The sequence below is a fragment of the Balaenoptera borealis genome (assembly GCF_965194805.1).
Source record: "Balaenoptera borealis genome assembly, chromosome: 19".
In the NCBI taxonomy this organism is placed as follows: domain Eukaryota; kingdom Metazoa; phylum Chordata; class Mammalia; order Artiodactyla; family Balaenopteridae; genus Balaenoptera; species Balaenoptera borealis.
The window spans coordinates 17,275,716-17,291,043 of record NC_138878.1 but is presented as its reverse complement, the minus strand read 5'-3'; the positions used below and the strand labels follow the sequence as shown (position 1 = coordinate 17,291,043).

The window sequence follows — 15,328 nt, the reverse complement described above, 5'->3', positions numbered from 1 at the left end:
TGTGGGAAGTGGATGTAGATAACTCTTGTTAGTGGTTTTGAAGGGGAGGAGAGAAAACCAGAAAGGATGTAGAGTTGGGAGACAGTTTTAAGTTGGGAGAGATTAGGACATTTAAAAATGCTTATGGGGAAAAGCCAGTATATGGATGGTTGAGTATACAGGAAAGAGAAGGATTGAAGGACGAAGTGAGGTCAGCAAGAGGATGGGAGGTGGTGGGGTTCAGAGTGAGCCTCAGTCGGGAGAAGGGAAAGGATGGAGTTGGAGATGCAGGTAGGTCAGCAGTTTGGTAGGTAGGTAGTTGGGAGGTGGGCTCAGGAAATGGAGGGAATTCACACCTGATAGCCATTACTTGTGATGGGAGGCAAGGATATCTACTCAGTGTGAGGAAATGGGATGGGGTGGGAAGCTTGGAGAAAGAGGAAAATGTTCAAGATGGCTGCTATGGAAAAGAGGAGGGAAAGCTAATAGCAACCCACAGAGACTGCAGAGCAGTGGTGAGGGACTGCTGAGGCTGGAGGCCATGGGTTTGTGGGGGCACTAATCTATGAGGTATGGACTTTCTTCAGCATCCCATCAGCCCTGAGATAGGCATGGAGAAGGCTACTGTTGAGGCTGATCCAGGGCTGGGCTTTGCTGGACAAGGGAGACTAATTCTTTAAGGAAGTTGAAGATGCTGGCAAGAGAGGTGGAAGAGGTAGTCCACCAAGAGGAAGGAGGGGAAGCCAGAATGGAGTAGAAAGATTGGAGGGGTGGGGTTCTCAGTGGAGTGAGAGAATAGATGTGATGGGTGGGAGAGAAGAGCAGGGAGGGCAGGCATGTTGGTCAGAGGTAGAGGAGCTATGGGCAGGGGCAGGGTGGCTGGATTGGACGGAGGAGATCATGGGTTTGAAAGGCAAATTTGTTGGATGGGTCATTGGCAAGTCTTCCAGGAGGATGACTGCTTTGAAGGAGAGAGGAAGTCTGGTAGCCCTTTGCCAAACTGTACATTGAGTGAGAAGTTAACAGATGATGGCCAAGAGGAGGGATAGGGTGCAGAGCACTCTGACATGAGTGTCACAGTAATCAAGATGTTGGGAGCTAAGAAGGAGCCCTCTTACCCAGGTCATGATGGGTAAGGAGGAAGAGAAGCAATAAGCTTTCTCATATATTTTCACAGAAGTATCATCTCAACATCAACGACACATGATCAGTTTTATACACACCTAAAAGGCAGAACGTCTAGGAATAAAATTAACCAAACCAAAAAACAATTCCAGATTTCATGATGAAGTTGTATCAACCAAGTTCAATGGTAGTGATTCCTGCATTTGTATTTTGGTATAGTTTGTAGTTTTAAGTACGTGCATATCAACTAGAAAACGTGTTTAACAATTTTGCAAATTTCGTTTCTTAGCAACTATTTGTTTTCTCAGTTTAGAACATAAATTAGAGAACTTGTGTTGACTTTTTTATTCAAATGTAGAGTTTAGAGCTTAATTCATGCCTTTGAAATGCCATGAATTCGAAATGTAGTCATTTTCCGTTCTGCATCCTTGAAAAGGATTACAAGGATTTTATTAGTCTTTCAGATAATCTTGCTGGCACATACAGTCTTGCCACAAGCGTCTCCTATCAGTAATGTTGGATTGTGAGTGATGCTGCAGAAGTGTTGTGTATGAGATATTTAAGACGAGTCAAATAAGCAGCCAACTTTAGGATTTCCCAAACAGCAGCTCAGTTTATAATTAAGGGACTTGGTATAGAATATGAAATGTGCATCTAAATGTTAGTTAAGCAAAATTACCTCTGTAATTTCTAAAGAAAAAAGGACAAAATCAGTTAATTGCTCTGAACAATCTCTGTCATTTTTTTTTTTTTAAAAGCAATGTTATTTAAAAATACTTTTGTATGGGGGTAATTCCCTGGCGATCCAGTGGTTAGGACTCGGTGCTTTCACTGGGTTCAATCCCTGGTCTGGGAACTAAGATCCCGCACAGCGTGGCCAAAAAAAAAACCCAAAAACTTTTGTATTGTTGATATGTTGATATGTCTTTGTAATCTTGAAACAGGCCTGCTATTCCAGCCCCTTAAAGCAGGAGGTGCTCAGAAAATATTTTGTGAATCAACTCATGAATGTTATGATAATCTGTCCATTGTTTAAAATTCTTCCTTTCATTTTAAACTTTCATAAAATATTCTTATAAAAGGAGTGATTCCTTTTAAACATAAGTCAGATCATGTCACACCTCTGTAAAAATGCCTCCAGTGGCTTCTTTGTCTCTTTGAGCGCAAGCCTTTCAGTCTTTATGATGGCTTACAGGGCCATATACATTCTGACTCCTGTAGCTTCTCTGCCTCATCTCCTAGGCTCCTTCTGCTTCAGCTCATTGACCTCCATGTTATTCCTTGATTGCATCAAGTACACTTTGGCCTCAGGGCCTTTGCACTTGCTGTTCCCTCTGCTTGAAAGATCTTCCCTAGATATCCTCACGGACATCCCATATAAAATGGCAGCCTTCCCTCTCCTGGCACTCTCTATCCCCCTTTCCTGCTTTTTTTCTCTGATAGCACTTACTACCACCTGACATATTATACATTCTTTTACTTATCCGTTTATTGTCTGTCTCTTCCCCACTCTCACTCCTCCATTAACCCACTAGAATGAACTCTCCTTTAGGGTAGAGACTGTGTCTATTTTGTTTACTGCTCTACTCACAGCACATGGCACAGCACCGGGTACATAACAGGTACTCAGAAAAACATGGTGAATGAATAAGAATAACATTATCATCCCTAGTACATGATCCTAACATCTATTTTTATTTTTCCATGCAGTCCACATGTAGGACACATGTATTTAATATTTCATATTCTGGAAATCATAGATTAGGTATAATTTTGAGTTCTGCTTGTTTTTTTCAACATGTAATAAGCATTTTCCCTGGCTAAGATTGAATTCTTTTCTCAATTGTTCATTCTCTCATTCATTCAACAAATAGCTAATGAGGCTTTTCTATGTTCCAGACAGTGCTGGGACTACAGTAGTAAATAGGATGCAGGACTTGCCCTCGAGGAACAGAGATTCTTTATAAACACCATCTGTAATGATTGCCTAATATTCCATCAAACACCATACTATACTTAACCGCTCTCCTATTTGAGACTTTTTGTTTATTATTAATAATGATGTAATGAATATCTCCAAATATATACTAATTACCCTTTACAAATTATTCTTTAAGGTAGATTCCCAAGTGAACAGTTATTGGGGTAAAGGATTAAATATGCTTTTGGTTTCTTTAAGATTTTTTTTTTTTTGATGTGGACCATTTTTAAAGTCTTTATTGAATTTGTTACAATATTGCTTCTGCTTTATGTTTTGGTTTTTTGGCCCTGGGGCATGTGGGGTCTTAGCTCCCCGACCAGGGATTGAACCTGCACCCCGTGCATTGGAAGGCGGAAGTCTTAACCACTGGACCACCAGGGAAGTCCCGCTGTTGGTTTTTTTGATACCATCTGCCACATTGATTTCAAAAAGTGGTGGTACCCATTTTACCCAATCGCCAGTATGAATGTTCCAGCTTTATCACAGCCTCTCCAGTATCGGACATTACTTTTCAGTTTTGGCTCATGTAACATATAAAATGACCTTTCCTTTTATTTTTGCATATAATTGATGTCTAGTAAGAGTGCATATTTTTGGTTTTCTTCTTTTTTCATTGTTTAGTGCAGTGGGTCCCTAGGAGGCTCTTGGAGGGTGATTGTAGATTGTGCCCAATGTTTAGCACACATTGTTGGCTTATAGTATCTTAGAGTTGGAAGGGACTGCATTCATCATCCAGTTCAACTAAAATTTCTGATAGATGGCTTTCCAGCCTCTGTTTGTATACCCCTGGCAATGGGGACCTCACCACCTCACAAGGAAGCCTGTCTTGTTTTTGCCCTGTTCTACAGGTGTTGACCTGGCATGCAGTCCCTGTGGCTCCTGTGTGGCCCCATTTCTGCCCTCTGAAGCAGCAGAGTCCACGCACCAGATGTTACAGAACCTCCCTACCTTGGCTGCCCATCTCTGCAAATATGTGACCAGACTAGAGTGGTCAACCCCAGGTAAGTCTGGCAGGCCCAGAGGCCAAGACACTGTCCCACTCACAAGTCTGCAGTGGCTGTGTCAGCAACCTCTTTAGCTGGGTTCATATGAAGCTCAAGGTCAGCTGAGATTCTAAGACCTTCTTTACATGACCTGAAGCCAAAACTAGTTCCTCTTATCCCACACTTCTGCAGTTGATCTTTTTAAACCTGAAAACAAGACTTTGCTTTTCTCCCTGTTTTATTTCAATGTGTTGGTAGAGAAGTTGCCCTGGTCGACTCCTGTCTAAAATGGGGATAATAAGAGTCATTCTGACAACTTCATGTGTTGGTGTGATGATTGAATGAGTTGCAGAGTTGGACATTTTTCACTCATTTTGGTTGCCTGGCAGCTGAGCCTCCTTCCTGTGCTTGAGGAATTCCACGCATCATGAGGTGGAGCCATTTTTCTTTGCAGCTAAGGCCTGGGCATTGGCCTCAGGCTCAGGGTGCTCCAGTCAGACAAGCCCCCCATCCCCATGCCACCCCTCACCAGTTTTGAATTGGAAGCCAGTGACAGCAAAGGAGCAGAGTCTGCTTTACAACCCTTTTAGTGACTTGATGGGTGCAATCTCAGTTTCCAGTGACGGCAGTTTTACGGGCACCATCGAGCATAAGGGTGTCTGTGGTGTAGGTAGCAGGGACAGTATGCTAGACTCTGTAGTCACGATGATGTCTCCTTAGACCGTTGCTGAGTTAGGGTTTGTGGCATTGTTCCTGACTGTGTGCTTCCAAGTCTGAGTCTCAACTCTCCTGGAGATTTTGTGAGCTATATACAGGATATGAAAAGTGCATTGAAAAATGCTAAGCACCACATATATACAAGATATTATTGTTTGGGATTTTGATACTTAAGTAGTGGGCATGAGGGGAATGGGGGGAGGTTCGCCTGAACTCTTTACCTGCTGAGAATTCAGACAGGTTTAGACATGCCTGGAAAGCTGGCTGGTGGGAGGGTGTGATGGCAGGAACTTGTGGGCTAGATACTGGCTCAACAGTTAAAGGCTGACCACTGACCCCAAGGCCGTTGGAATGGAGATGGCAGTTGCCAGAGGGCCTGCTGGGCACACACAAGTGGACTGGCTACTTGCCCTCTCCTACCCTTGGGCCGTTACCAAAAGCCAGGGCCAGGAGGTGGGGCTAGGCTATAAAGCAGGTCACCTGTGGCTGTGCAGTTGCCCCTGGGGTATCCTCACTGGGGTGGAAGAGGAAACCTGTCTGAATATGCCCCCAACCTGGAACCACAGGAGGGTTTATGAGTAGGTTGGGATTCCATCTTGGGCTGCCTTCAGGCTGCCCTTCGTCCCACTGAGCTGTGGCTTGGAGCTCTCCAGCCCTGCCTGGCTGTGCCTCCAGAGTCCTGCCTCACAGGCTGCCATTGAGTCCATCAGCCCTGGATGACCCAGAGTGGGACTGAGGCTGGCACTGCTGCTGTGGTCATTAATTGGCCCTTGGAAGCTTTGTGATGTTGAGTACAGCTTCTCTGGGGACTTCCTATTTTGAACCCCAGATCACTCCCAAATCAGCCTGGCTCGATGTGTATATGGGGGGGTGGTGCTTCTGCCTTAGGGCATTCCCTGAACGCTGAACACTGTTACTGGCCTGATCCCTGCCTTTGCCCAGTACCCTGGTGCACCTCCAGGGAGGACCGAGATCTCGATGTGTCCAAATCAGCCAGAGGTCATGTATTGGGCCTGGACCATGGTCCTGCCTTTCAGTGTCTAAGTTACTTTGTGTCAGGTAGTACCCTGGCACTTTACGTGCTTCCTTTTATTAAATCTTCACCACAATTCCATGAACTAAGTACCATTATAATTCCCATTTTACAGACAAGGAAACTGAGACCCATAGAGGTTACGGGACTAGCTCAAGGTCATACAGTCAGTAAGTGGCAGAGCTGAGCTGGTCATTCACCAGCAGAGCCTGAGAATTGCCTTTCCTTCAGCCCATTCCACTGTGGGGCAGCTCTGGCTGTTGAAGTGTTTTCTCTTACATGGAGCTAAAATTTTCTCCCTAAGTCAGTCTTATTCCTGTTTCTGCTTATCCCAGTGGCCCACTGTGGCAGCTCCTGGTCTCCCAGTGTTCCAGCTCAGTCCTCTACTCCGTTCATGGTTGGGGTACTTCATCTTCTTCCTCTGGGAATATCTGAACCATTTTGTATCAGCTAAGTCCTTAGGACAATCACTGCAGGAAGATCATGGCTGGGTAGCTCCCTAATTCTCTAGTTACCTTGACTCTAAAGGTACTAGGATCCAGTCTGTCCCACTCCTGAATGGGTTGTGTCAAGAAATAGTCAACCTAGCCACTGGCTGTAGAAGGGACTTGGGAGAAAGTTCTCCTTCACTGAGAAAATGGCAGAAAAACAGTCAAAACAGCAGAAACAGTATTAATACTATGCTAAGGTTTTTGTTGCTTCTTTCTCCCTGACTGGAATACAGGCTTCCTGAGGGCAGGGATTTTTGCTAGTTTTGTTTACTGCTGTATCCGCAGTGCCTAGAATGGTGCCTGGAACACAGTGAATATACAAATATTTGTTGAACGAATGACTAATACAGTTCCACATCCAGTGTCACCTCCTTAGGTTACTAAGTTGTTTTGGAGAATAATGTGACCTCCCCAGCCCATGGCTTTGCATTACCTCACCAGTAGTTTTTCTGATTTTGTTGTGATTTTGATTCATAACCATATGTAAAGTACATTTGATAAATAATCCTGCCTCCAAAACAGTTTCCTTTGATCTGGTAAACCTAAGTATAAACTGGAATTTGGTTCAGCTTGGTGAAGAGCAAAGAGGAGTTACTGGATTTCTAGTCTCCTATCCTACGGAAAAACGTTCTGTGACTTTCTGCTTTGAATTTTGAGCTTGAATTCAGAATGTAAATCTACCAGGAAACAACTAAGTGAGAGGAATGTTAGTCTCTACATTTTCTTCTCATTCTCTGTACACAAAAAATACATCTCATTGTTGAAAATGAGAAAATACAGGTAAGCAAAGTGATGAAATTAGAAACCACTTATATTCTCACCATTCAGAGATGCATATGGCTATTATTTTTCTGTTTATATCGAACATGAAATTAGCTGACATCTGACGTGGTGATTGATTCAGTGAAGGAGCTACGTTTTTATGATGAGAAGGTGAACATGGGAGATCTGGTTTCCAGCCCAGGTCGACCTGTGCTAAGAGGAGACCACAGATCTGAGTCCAGCAAGGCACAGGGAGCAAAGGTAAATGGATGGAGTCACCTCCAGTTTACATCCCAGAATCTGACCTTGGAGGGTGACCCTAGAAGTGCAGGAGGCTAGACTGGGAAGTAAGTGAGGAAAACAACTTTGACCTGGCTGAACATCCCGGATTTGACATACAGCAAATTTCATGATATTTTCCTAGAAATGGGAGTATCTTTTCCAAAGATACTGAAGAACTGAAGTTGAGATAATCTTGGAAGAGTTGGCCCAAGGATGACTCTCAGAAAGACAGGCTGTGTAAGCAAGGCTCTGGGAACTGTGAACACAGTGAGGGCTCACGGTGTAATTGGCTGGTTTTCTCTGGACCAGTTCTTTTCCACCCTGATTTTCTAGGGAGGGACCACGTCACTTCTGGTTCATGACTCACTGCAGGAAAATGTGAAGATCTGTGTGACTTGGACCTGAGGTCAAGTCCTTGGGCAACTTAGCACCTTCAAGCTGCCCTATATGGGATTCCTAGGAAGCCTGGGGCATGGGCCAATGACTCACATTTTTCTTTAAAGTTAATGCAAATTTTGCATTCTTCTCCATGATATTTGTCTTAATATTAAAATAATATTTTTAAAAATCTTTAAATGAAGTTGATATTCTAGGGTGCTAGGCACACAGGCACTTTGTGTAAATGTTTCTTGAATGAATGAATGTTGCTCACTCCCGTCTCTGGGATGCTCTTGCTCAGGCTGTGGCAAGTCTGGAAAAGCATGATGGGACCACTGGGCTGGGAGGTAAAGGATTTAATACTCACTGGGCACCACCTGTATGCCAGGTGAATTGCCAGGTTTTTTTCCTACACAACCTCAGTTTAGTCCTCATAATCCTACCAGGGTCCCTATTTTATAGGCAAGTAGTTGGAGAATCAGAGAAATTAGGTAACTTTCTCGAGGTCTGGAATGGGGCAGGACCAAGATGAAAATCAAGGTCTGTCTGGGCCTCTGCTCCTTCCATATACCATATGGCCCACTGAGGCCAGTTCACCCATCAATTTCTTGGAGACTGCATGAGGAATGCGGCCCACTGCTGTGTCCTGGGGGCATGAAAGAAACTCCACAAGTCTGTCTTCCTGTACTGAAGGCTGAAAGAGCGGGGATCACAGAACTTGACTGTAGCAGGGGAAGGCAGCACCTCTGGGGGTCTGGAGCACATCCTTTCACTCCTAAGCTGGCCAAGTTGGGGCACCCTGGGATGCTCCATGAGGAAAAGGGCACACTTGCTATGTTATTTCAGGATAACAATCATTCAGGATGGTTGTTGGCATTTGTAGTTCATTTAATCTTTTGAACTTTGTTCCTAGTCTTTCATGGCTCAAGTTCAAGTTTCACTGTCTCCACTCAGCTATGAGTTGAGTGTCCCCGGCTGAGGGAGCCACCATGGCTTTGTGGAACTCTCCAAAAGCACAAATTATAAGGTTATTGTAATTCCAGATTATTCACAGATGTCCGGGGGTGGTTGTTAACATGATTATTCAGTGAGGGCATTGCAGTCCCTGAAGCAGACGTGGCCATTTCACCTTCCAAGAAGAGCCCACGATGTCTTTCTCCTCCTCTTTAAGTTAGCGTTGTGGCACCCTCAACTCTTACTTCCAAAACTCCTTCCCTAGGACACAAAGCAGGCAGGTGGGTGGGTGTGTGTGTTGGGGGGGGTGGATTGGGGACTTAAGCCTAGAGAGCTGGATTCCTTAAGGCAATTATAAGTGGTTGCAAAAGGTAAATATGGTATAAACCCACAATATACAGACTTAGAGAAGGAGCTGGAAGACTTGTTCCTGGGTGTTAACTAGCAGTGATGTCTTTGGGAGGGAGTCCACACATCCTTCAGTTCTTTTACCTGCCTACATTTTTACCTTTTCTGACATGAACATGCATTGCTTTTCTAATAAGAAAAAAGAGAACTATAAACAAGTCCTATTGTTGGATATTTAGGTAATTCTGATTTTTTATGAGTATAAACAGTGCAGAGCAGGAATAATTGCCTGAAAATGAGTTAAAAATTGTAATGCGGGGGCTTCCCTGGTGGCACAATGGTTAAGAATCCACCTGCCAGTGCAGGGGACACGGGTTCGAGCCCTGGTCTGGGAAGATCCCATATGCTGCGGAGCAACTAAACCCGTGCTCCACAACTACTGAGCCTGCACTCTAAAGCCTGAGAGCCACAGCTACTGAGCCCATGTGCCATGACTACTGAAGCCCGCATGCCCAGAGCCCATGCTCCTCAACAAGAGAAGCCACCGTAATGAGAAGCCCGCGCACCGCCGCAAAGAGTTGCCCCCGTTCGCCGCAACTGGAGAAAAGCCCGCGCGCAGCAACGAAGACTCAACGCAGCCAAAAATAAATAATTTTTTAAAAAAATTGTAAAACACAAAAAGACCGCTTCTCTAAATTCTGAAAAGCTGATAAAATTGCTTAAAGATGTTTAAGAGGGTTTTAAAACTGCTGCAGTGGTCAGCAGCAGGTCCCTATGCAAAAAGCAATAACTAGGCATAGTAGTTTTCAACCCAGTCATTCTTTCAATAATGGTTCATCAGGTTGACCAAAATACCACATTTTAGAAACTTGTAAACTTCTCTTTTGAAGCACCTTCGGTACCAGTCACTGGCACACGGGTGGGAAGTGAAGGCAAGAATCTCATCTGGTTGTTAGCTCTGAGTTTGTGGAGTGGACCTGAGGCCCAGAGTCATAGGCTGGCAAGGTCGTGTGCCCATAGAAGTCACTTGACCCTGGTGAGTGACCCAGAAGCAAGGTGGGGTGCAGATTGCTACTTCAGTGTTGAAAACAACTCCAGTCATTGAAGTGGCTTTTCTATTTAATGTCTTTTAAGTTACAACAACAGACTGTTGTCTCTTATGATAAAGAAAACTGGAGAAGTCTCTTTTGTCTGCCAACCCCAGCTGTTCCCAGAGCTGCTGTGACCTAACCAGCACTCTCGGTGGCCTTAAGCCCCATGTCCAGCTGCACCCTCTCTGCCTTACCCCCGCCTGGAATCATCCAGCCTTCCATCTTCTCTGTGGGGCTTCAGAGCTGTCAAGCTCTACTGGGACAAAAGAAAATTAGCACCACCACAGAGATTAGCCCGTTTCCAGCTCAGCCGGCTCTTTGCCAGTCCTTTTATTCATACCTGGCCAGACATTAATTTCATTCCCCGTGGTGGCTGTTTCCTGCTTGTCCAACTCTCCTCAGATTGTCCACCCCACTGCTGTCTCTGTCTCCAGTGACCGCAAAGTCTGCTGCCCCGGGAGTATATCAGGTTCTCAGCTCCTCGCTTCCTTGCTTCTAACAGGATCCACATGACATTTCCAAAACCAACCTTCCTCCTAGGCTTTCCCTCCCACCCTCTCTTGCCTCTTCCAGGACCCAGTTCCATAAATTATCCTCTTTCTCTGATTCTCTAATCCTTCCCTGTTCTTTCCTTCACCCTACAAGCATAATTCTTTCCCATTCTAGAAAACCTTAACTTGACTTTCTCTTCCCTGGCACCTCCCACCCTGTCCTTTGAACAAGCGTCTTGAAAGTAGCTCACATTTTGTGCCTCCATTTCCTTGGCTTCTTTTATTCCCCACCAAGTCTGGATTCTACCCCCATCATTCTACCAATACTGCCTTTACTAAGGCCACCAGTGGCTTTAAAATTGTCAAATTATTAATGACATCTTTTCACCTGAACTGACCTACCTCTGTGATATGTGGTCAATTTCTGTAATGCCTCCTTAAGCTCATGATTTCATTGGCTTTTCTTGTCTCCTGATGCTTCCCAGCTGTTTCCTCTGACCTCCCGTCCTCTACCAATCCTTAACTACTGGTGTGCCCCCAGTTTTGTCCTTGGCCCTGCTGCTCAGCCTTCCTGCCTCAGCGTCTTCCCATGAGCTTTTTAGTGAGAAGGGTTTTGGCTGTGGCCAGTGGCTGCCCAGCAGAGTACTTACTGTAGAACCAGAAACTATTAGATCTCTTTGATCGCCAACACAGCACATCAACCTTGACCCAGAAGATTAAATTTCTAGTAGTGGAAATTCGGGCATTGGACCCTTGGTGGATTTGATGCAGCCAAGTCTTGTATGTGATTCTCACATTCACCATAGGGGGCCATCCCCTTCCTGCCCAGGACTCAACCAACCTGGGGGGACATAGAGCATGGCTCATGAAGGCTGTGCACCCACAGGGCTGCTCCATGTTACGTTTCAGAGTCTTCCATGTTGACACATGTAGCTCTAATTCATTTGCCTTCATTACTCTAAAGCGTTCCACTGCATGGATATACTACCATACCTGTTCTGCTGATGAACATTAAGATTGTTCCTAGTTTTCTGATATTTCCCACAATGTTGTGGTAACGCTCTCATACTTGTCTCCTTTGCGCACATGCCGCGTTTCTCTAGGGTGTGTGTGCATCTTGGACTTTACTAGTGAATGCCAAGTGGCTTCCCAAAGATTGTACAGTGTACACTCCCGCCAGCATGCAGTCACGGTCCCCAACATTTTCAACCAAAGGTAAAGATGAAAGTGCCACCTGTCTCAGTCTCGGCAGTCCTCTCGCTTAAACCCTGCTCGGAGAAGTCCCCACGCTCCACAGTGAGGCTGTTTGCAACTTTTGCAGGATTGGAAGTTTCTCCTCTATGAGTGCCTGCTGCCAGAGCCAGCTACATAATATGTGGGAAGTGTTCAAAAAGCAGGAAAAAGCTTTTTTCTTTTTGCCATAGTTTCTCTCTCAACCTGTAACACTGTTTTTAATTTGTTATTTAGTGTTGTGCTTCCTCAGGCTCAGGGGTTACTCACAGCTCAAGTGCAGCCCCTCATAGTCCCTGGGGCCCTGCCCCATAACATGGCACACACACCCAACCGTGACCCCTCCCGTGCCTGTGCCCAGACCCCTACCAGTGCAGGCATGGCCACTGGGTGGGAGCGGTGGGCAGGTGGTGGGGACCTGTCCCAGGGAGGCGTGACCTCGAGTGAATCAAGGCGCTCAGCTCTTGGCACATGCTCTGTTGTCCCATCAGACTTCAATTACAAAACACAAACTCAAAGACAAAATTATTAAGGATTTCGAGATGATGACCTCAGAGCATTAAATCTGGAGTGTGGGGCCCCGTTTCAACTGCACTGGTCACTCGCCCATGAAGCCAGCCTGCCGGTCACACCCCTCAAACCCAGGTGCCCAAGATCCCGTCGCCTGCCCTGTTCTGGATTAGCAGAGGACCCAGTGTGAGTATGTTGAGTTTTATTAGCATAGGCATCATGGTTTCTGTGAAAAGGTCCCCCAGTTGTCAAGTTTGTGTCTGTTTGGAGTTTGCATTCCTTTTTTTGTTCCTCAGTGGCTTCAGCCACTTGACCTGATTCTTCTTTTGGGTCTCTGTTTCTCAGTGTGGCAGTATGTTTGTTCACTACATTTGCAGACATGTCGCTTAGGCCCAGGTACCAAAGTAATGTTTAAAACTATATGACGGGGGGCTTCCTTGGTGGGACAGTGGTTAAGAATCCGCCTGCCAATGCAGGGGACACGGGTTCGAGCCCTGGTCCAGGAAGATCCCACATGCCACAGAGCAACTAAGCCTGTGTGCCACAACTACTGAGCCCATGTGCCACAACTCCTGGGCGCCTAGAGCCCGTGCTCTGCAACAGGAGAAGCCACCACAGTGAGAAGCCCGGGCACCACAACGAAGAGTAGCCCCCGCTCGCCACAACTAGAGAAAGCCTGTGTGTAGCAACGAAGACCCAACGCAGCCAAAAATAAATAAATTAATTAATTTTTAAAAAAGAGACTTCCCTGGTGACACAGTGGTTAAGAATCTGCCTGCCAATGCAGGGGACACAGGTTTGATCCCTTGTCCAGGAAGATCCCACATGCCACGGAGCAACTAAGCCTGTGCGCCACAACTACTGAGCCTGCGCTCTAAAGCCCGAGAGCCACAACTACTGAGCCCGTGTGCCACAACTACTAAAGCCTGCACGCCTAGAGCCCGTGATCCTCAACAAGAGAAGCCACTGCAATGAGAAGCCCGTGCGCCGCAACGAAGAGTAGCCCCCACTCGCCACAACTAGAGAAAGCCCGTGCGTAGCAACAAAGACCCAATGCAGCCAAAAATAAATAAATAAGTAAATTTTAAAAAAACCCCTATATGATGGAAAAGTATGGAAACTCTAGAGACCAAGTCAGCTACAGCTCTGTTTGGCTCATCCAATGTGTGGCTGCTCATCTAATCTAGTGAAATATATAGTCAATGTGATAGTCATCAGTGGAAATAAGGCAATTTTGACTTAACAGAACTACACTCCAACCCAAACAATAATAAGGCATGGTAAGAAATAGCATAAAAGCTAGTTTTAAAATATTTCTGGACAAATTTGTTTTTAAAATTGTAAGATTTTATTTTCTCAACAAATGTTATTTAGAATAGAAAAGTTAATTTCGTATTCCATTCAATATGAGTAGAAAGCACTGAAATTGGATTTGGATCAGAATGGAAAATTTGAAGAGAGTTCTGGGATTTCTCGAGGTTGGGCAGCTAAAGACTTCGTAGGAGAAATCCTTTTCGTGTGTGTTAATATTCTTGCTGTTTAAAAATAAGTATTTGCCTTCAAAAAGGCATTTCTAAAAATAAATTTAGTTTCAGTTTTGTTCATTTTTCTCCTTTTTTTTTTTTAAAGTTATACAATTTTTATTTATTTATTTATTTATTTATTTATTTATTTATGGCTGTGTTGGGTCTTCGTTTCTGTGCGAGGGCTTTCTCCAGTTGCGGCAAGCGGGGGCCACTCTTCATCGCGGTGCACGGGCCTCTCACTATCACGGCCTCTCTTGTTGCGGAGCACAGGCTCCGGACGCGCAAGCTCAGTAATTGTGGCTCACGGGCCCGGCTGCTCCGCGGCATGTGGGATCTTCCCAGACCAGGGCTCAAACCCGTGTCCCCTGCATTGGCAGGCAGATTCTCAACCACTGCACCACCAGGGAAGCCCCTTCTCCTTTTTTTTAAAAAGTTGTTTGGACTAACATAGTTTTTTACTATTCCTATCCACTAACATTTTCCAGAATACTAGATTTCCAAAATTCAGCTGGTGATAGAGTTTGCTAGGAAAAAGTAATAGATTATAAGGAAGCAACAGGAAACACCCAAATTTCTGTTTATTCATAATGTAACTACACATTTTTACAGCCATTCATTAACTGTTTGACCCAGAGCCTGGGGGTTCAGCCTCTGAATTTGTCGTCTGGTAAACTGAGAGCAACAGAGCACCTGCTTCCCTGCCTGGAGATGAGGTGATAGGTGGTTAGAAGGAGAGCGAGGAGAAAAGTTACATTTGTGGGGTGTTTGTTTTATGACACTTGTCTAACACGTATCCTTACTTAATCCTCACAACTGAGCCCCTTGGCAGGTGGGGAGACTGAGGCACAGAGCAGGACAGTCACTTGGCCAAGGCCACCGAGTGGAGAAGCCACAGAAGCCGTCCAGCTCAAACACTCTGTCCCTCTCAAGATCAGTGAGCCTAGTGGTACTGAGGCACGTGGTCTGCAGAAGGAAGCCGAGCGCTCTGAGGGCACACACGCCTCTGGTCTGCTTCTTCTTTCTCTGTTCTCCTTTCAGCTGTGCTTGGGTCACATGGAGAGAAGCGGCTGCTTTCAGAGGCAGGCCCCTGAAGTGCTCTGCGCTGGTGGGGCCGTCCACCAGCCATAGAGGTTTAGAGAAGTTCAGTTTCTCTGATGGGGGAAGATGAACGGCCCAGACAGCCTTTACCGGGAAATCAGGCTAGTTAGAGTGAGCGGCACTCAGCGGTCAAGGCTCCCCCATGCAGCCCAACACAGAGCAGGGAGTGTTTTGCAGATCAGGAACCTGAAGCCAGGAGAGAAGTGATATGACCAGGATCCCACGGCAAATCGTGGCAGAACCCGGCTCAGCGCTGGGCTTCTCACTGTCTTCACCCTGGTCAGTATGTGCCACGCAGCTGCAGATGGTTGGAGATGGCACTCATAGGTCGATGTTGGCATCTCAGCGT

The 15,328-nt window shown here is 45.6% G+C and overlaps 1 protein-coding gene across 1 annotated transcript in view; it reads left to right on the top strand.

Annotated features, from left to right (window-relative positions):
- Window positions 1-15,328, top strand: part of LOC309617530 (uncharacterized protein) — an 81,094-nt gene that overhangs the window by 56,085 nt on the left and 9,681 nt on the right. The window contains exon 4 of the mRNA XM_082370003.1: window positions 3,934-4,086. Coding sequence (XP_082226129.1) covers window positions 3,934-4,086 — 153 coding nt within the window. The remainder of the gene's footprint in view (window positions 1-3,933; window positions 4,087-15,328) is intronic.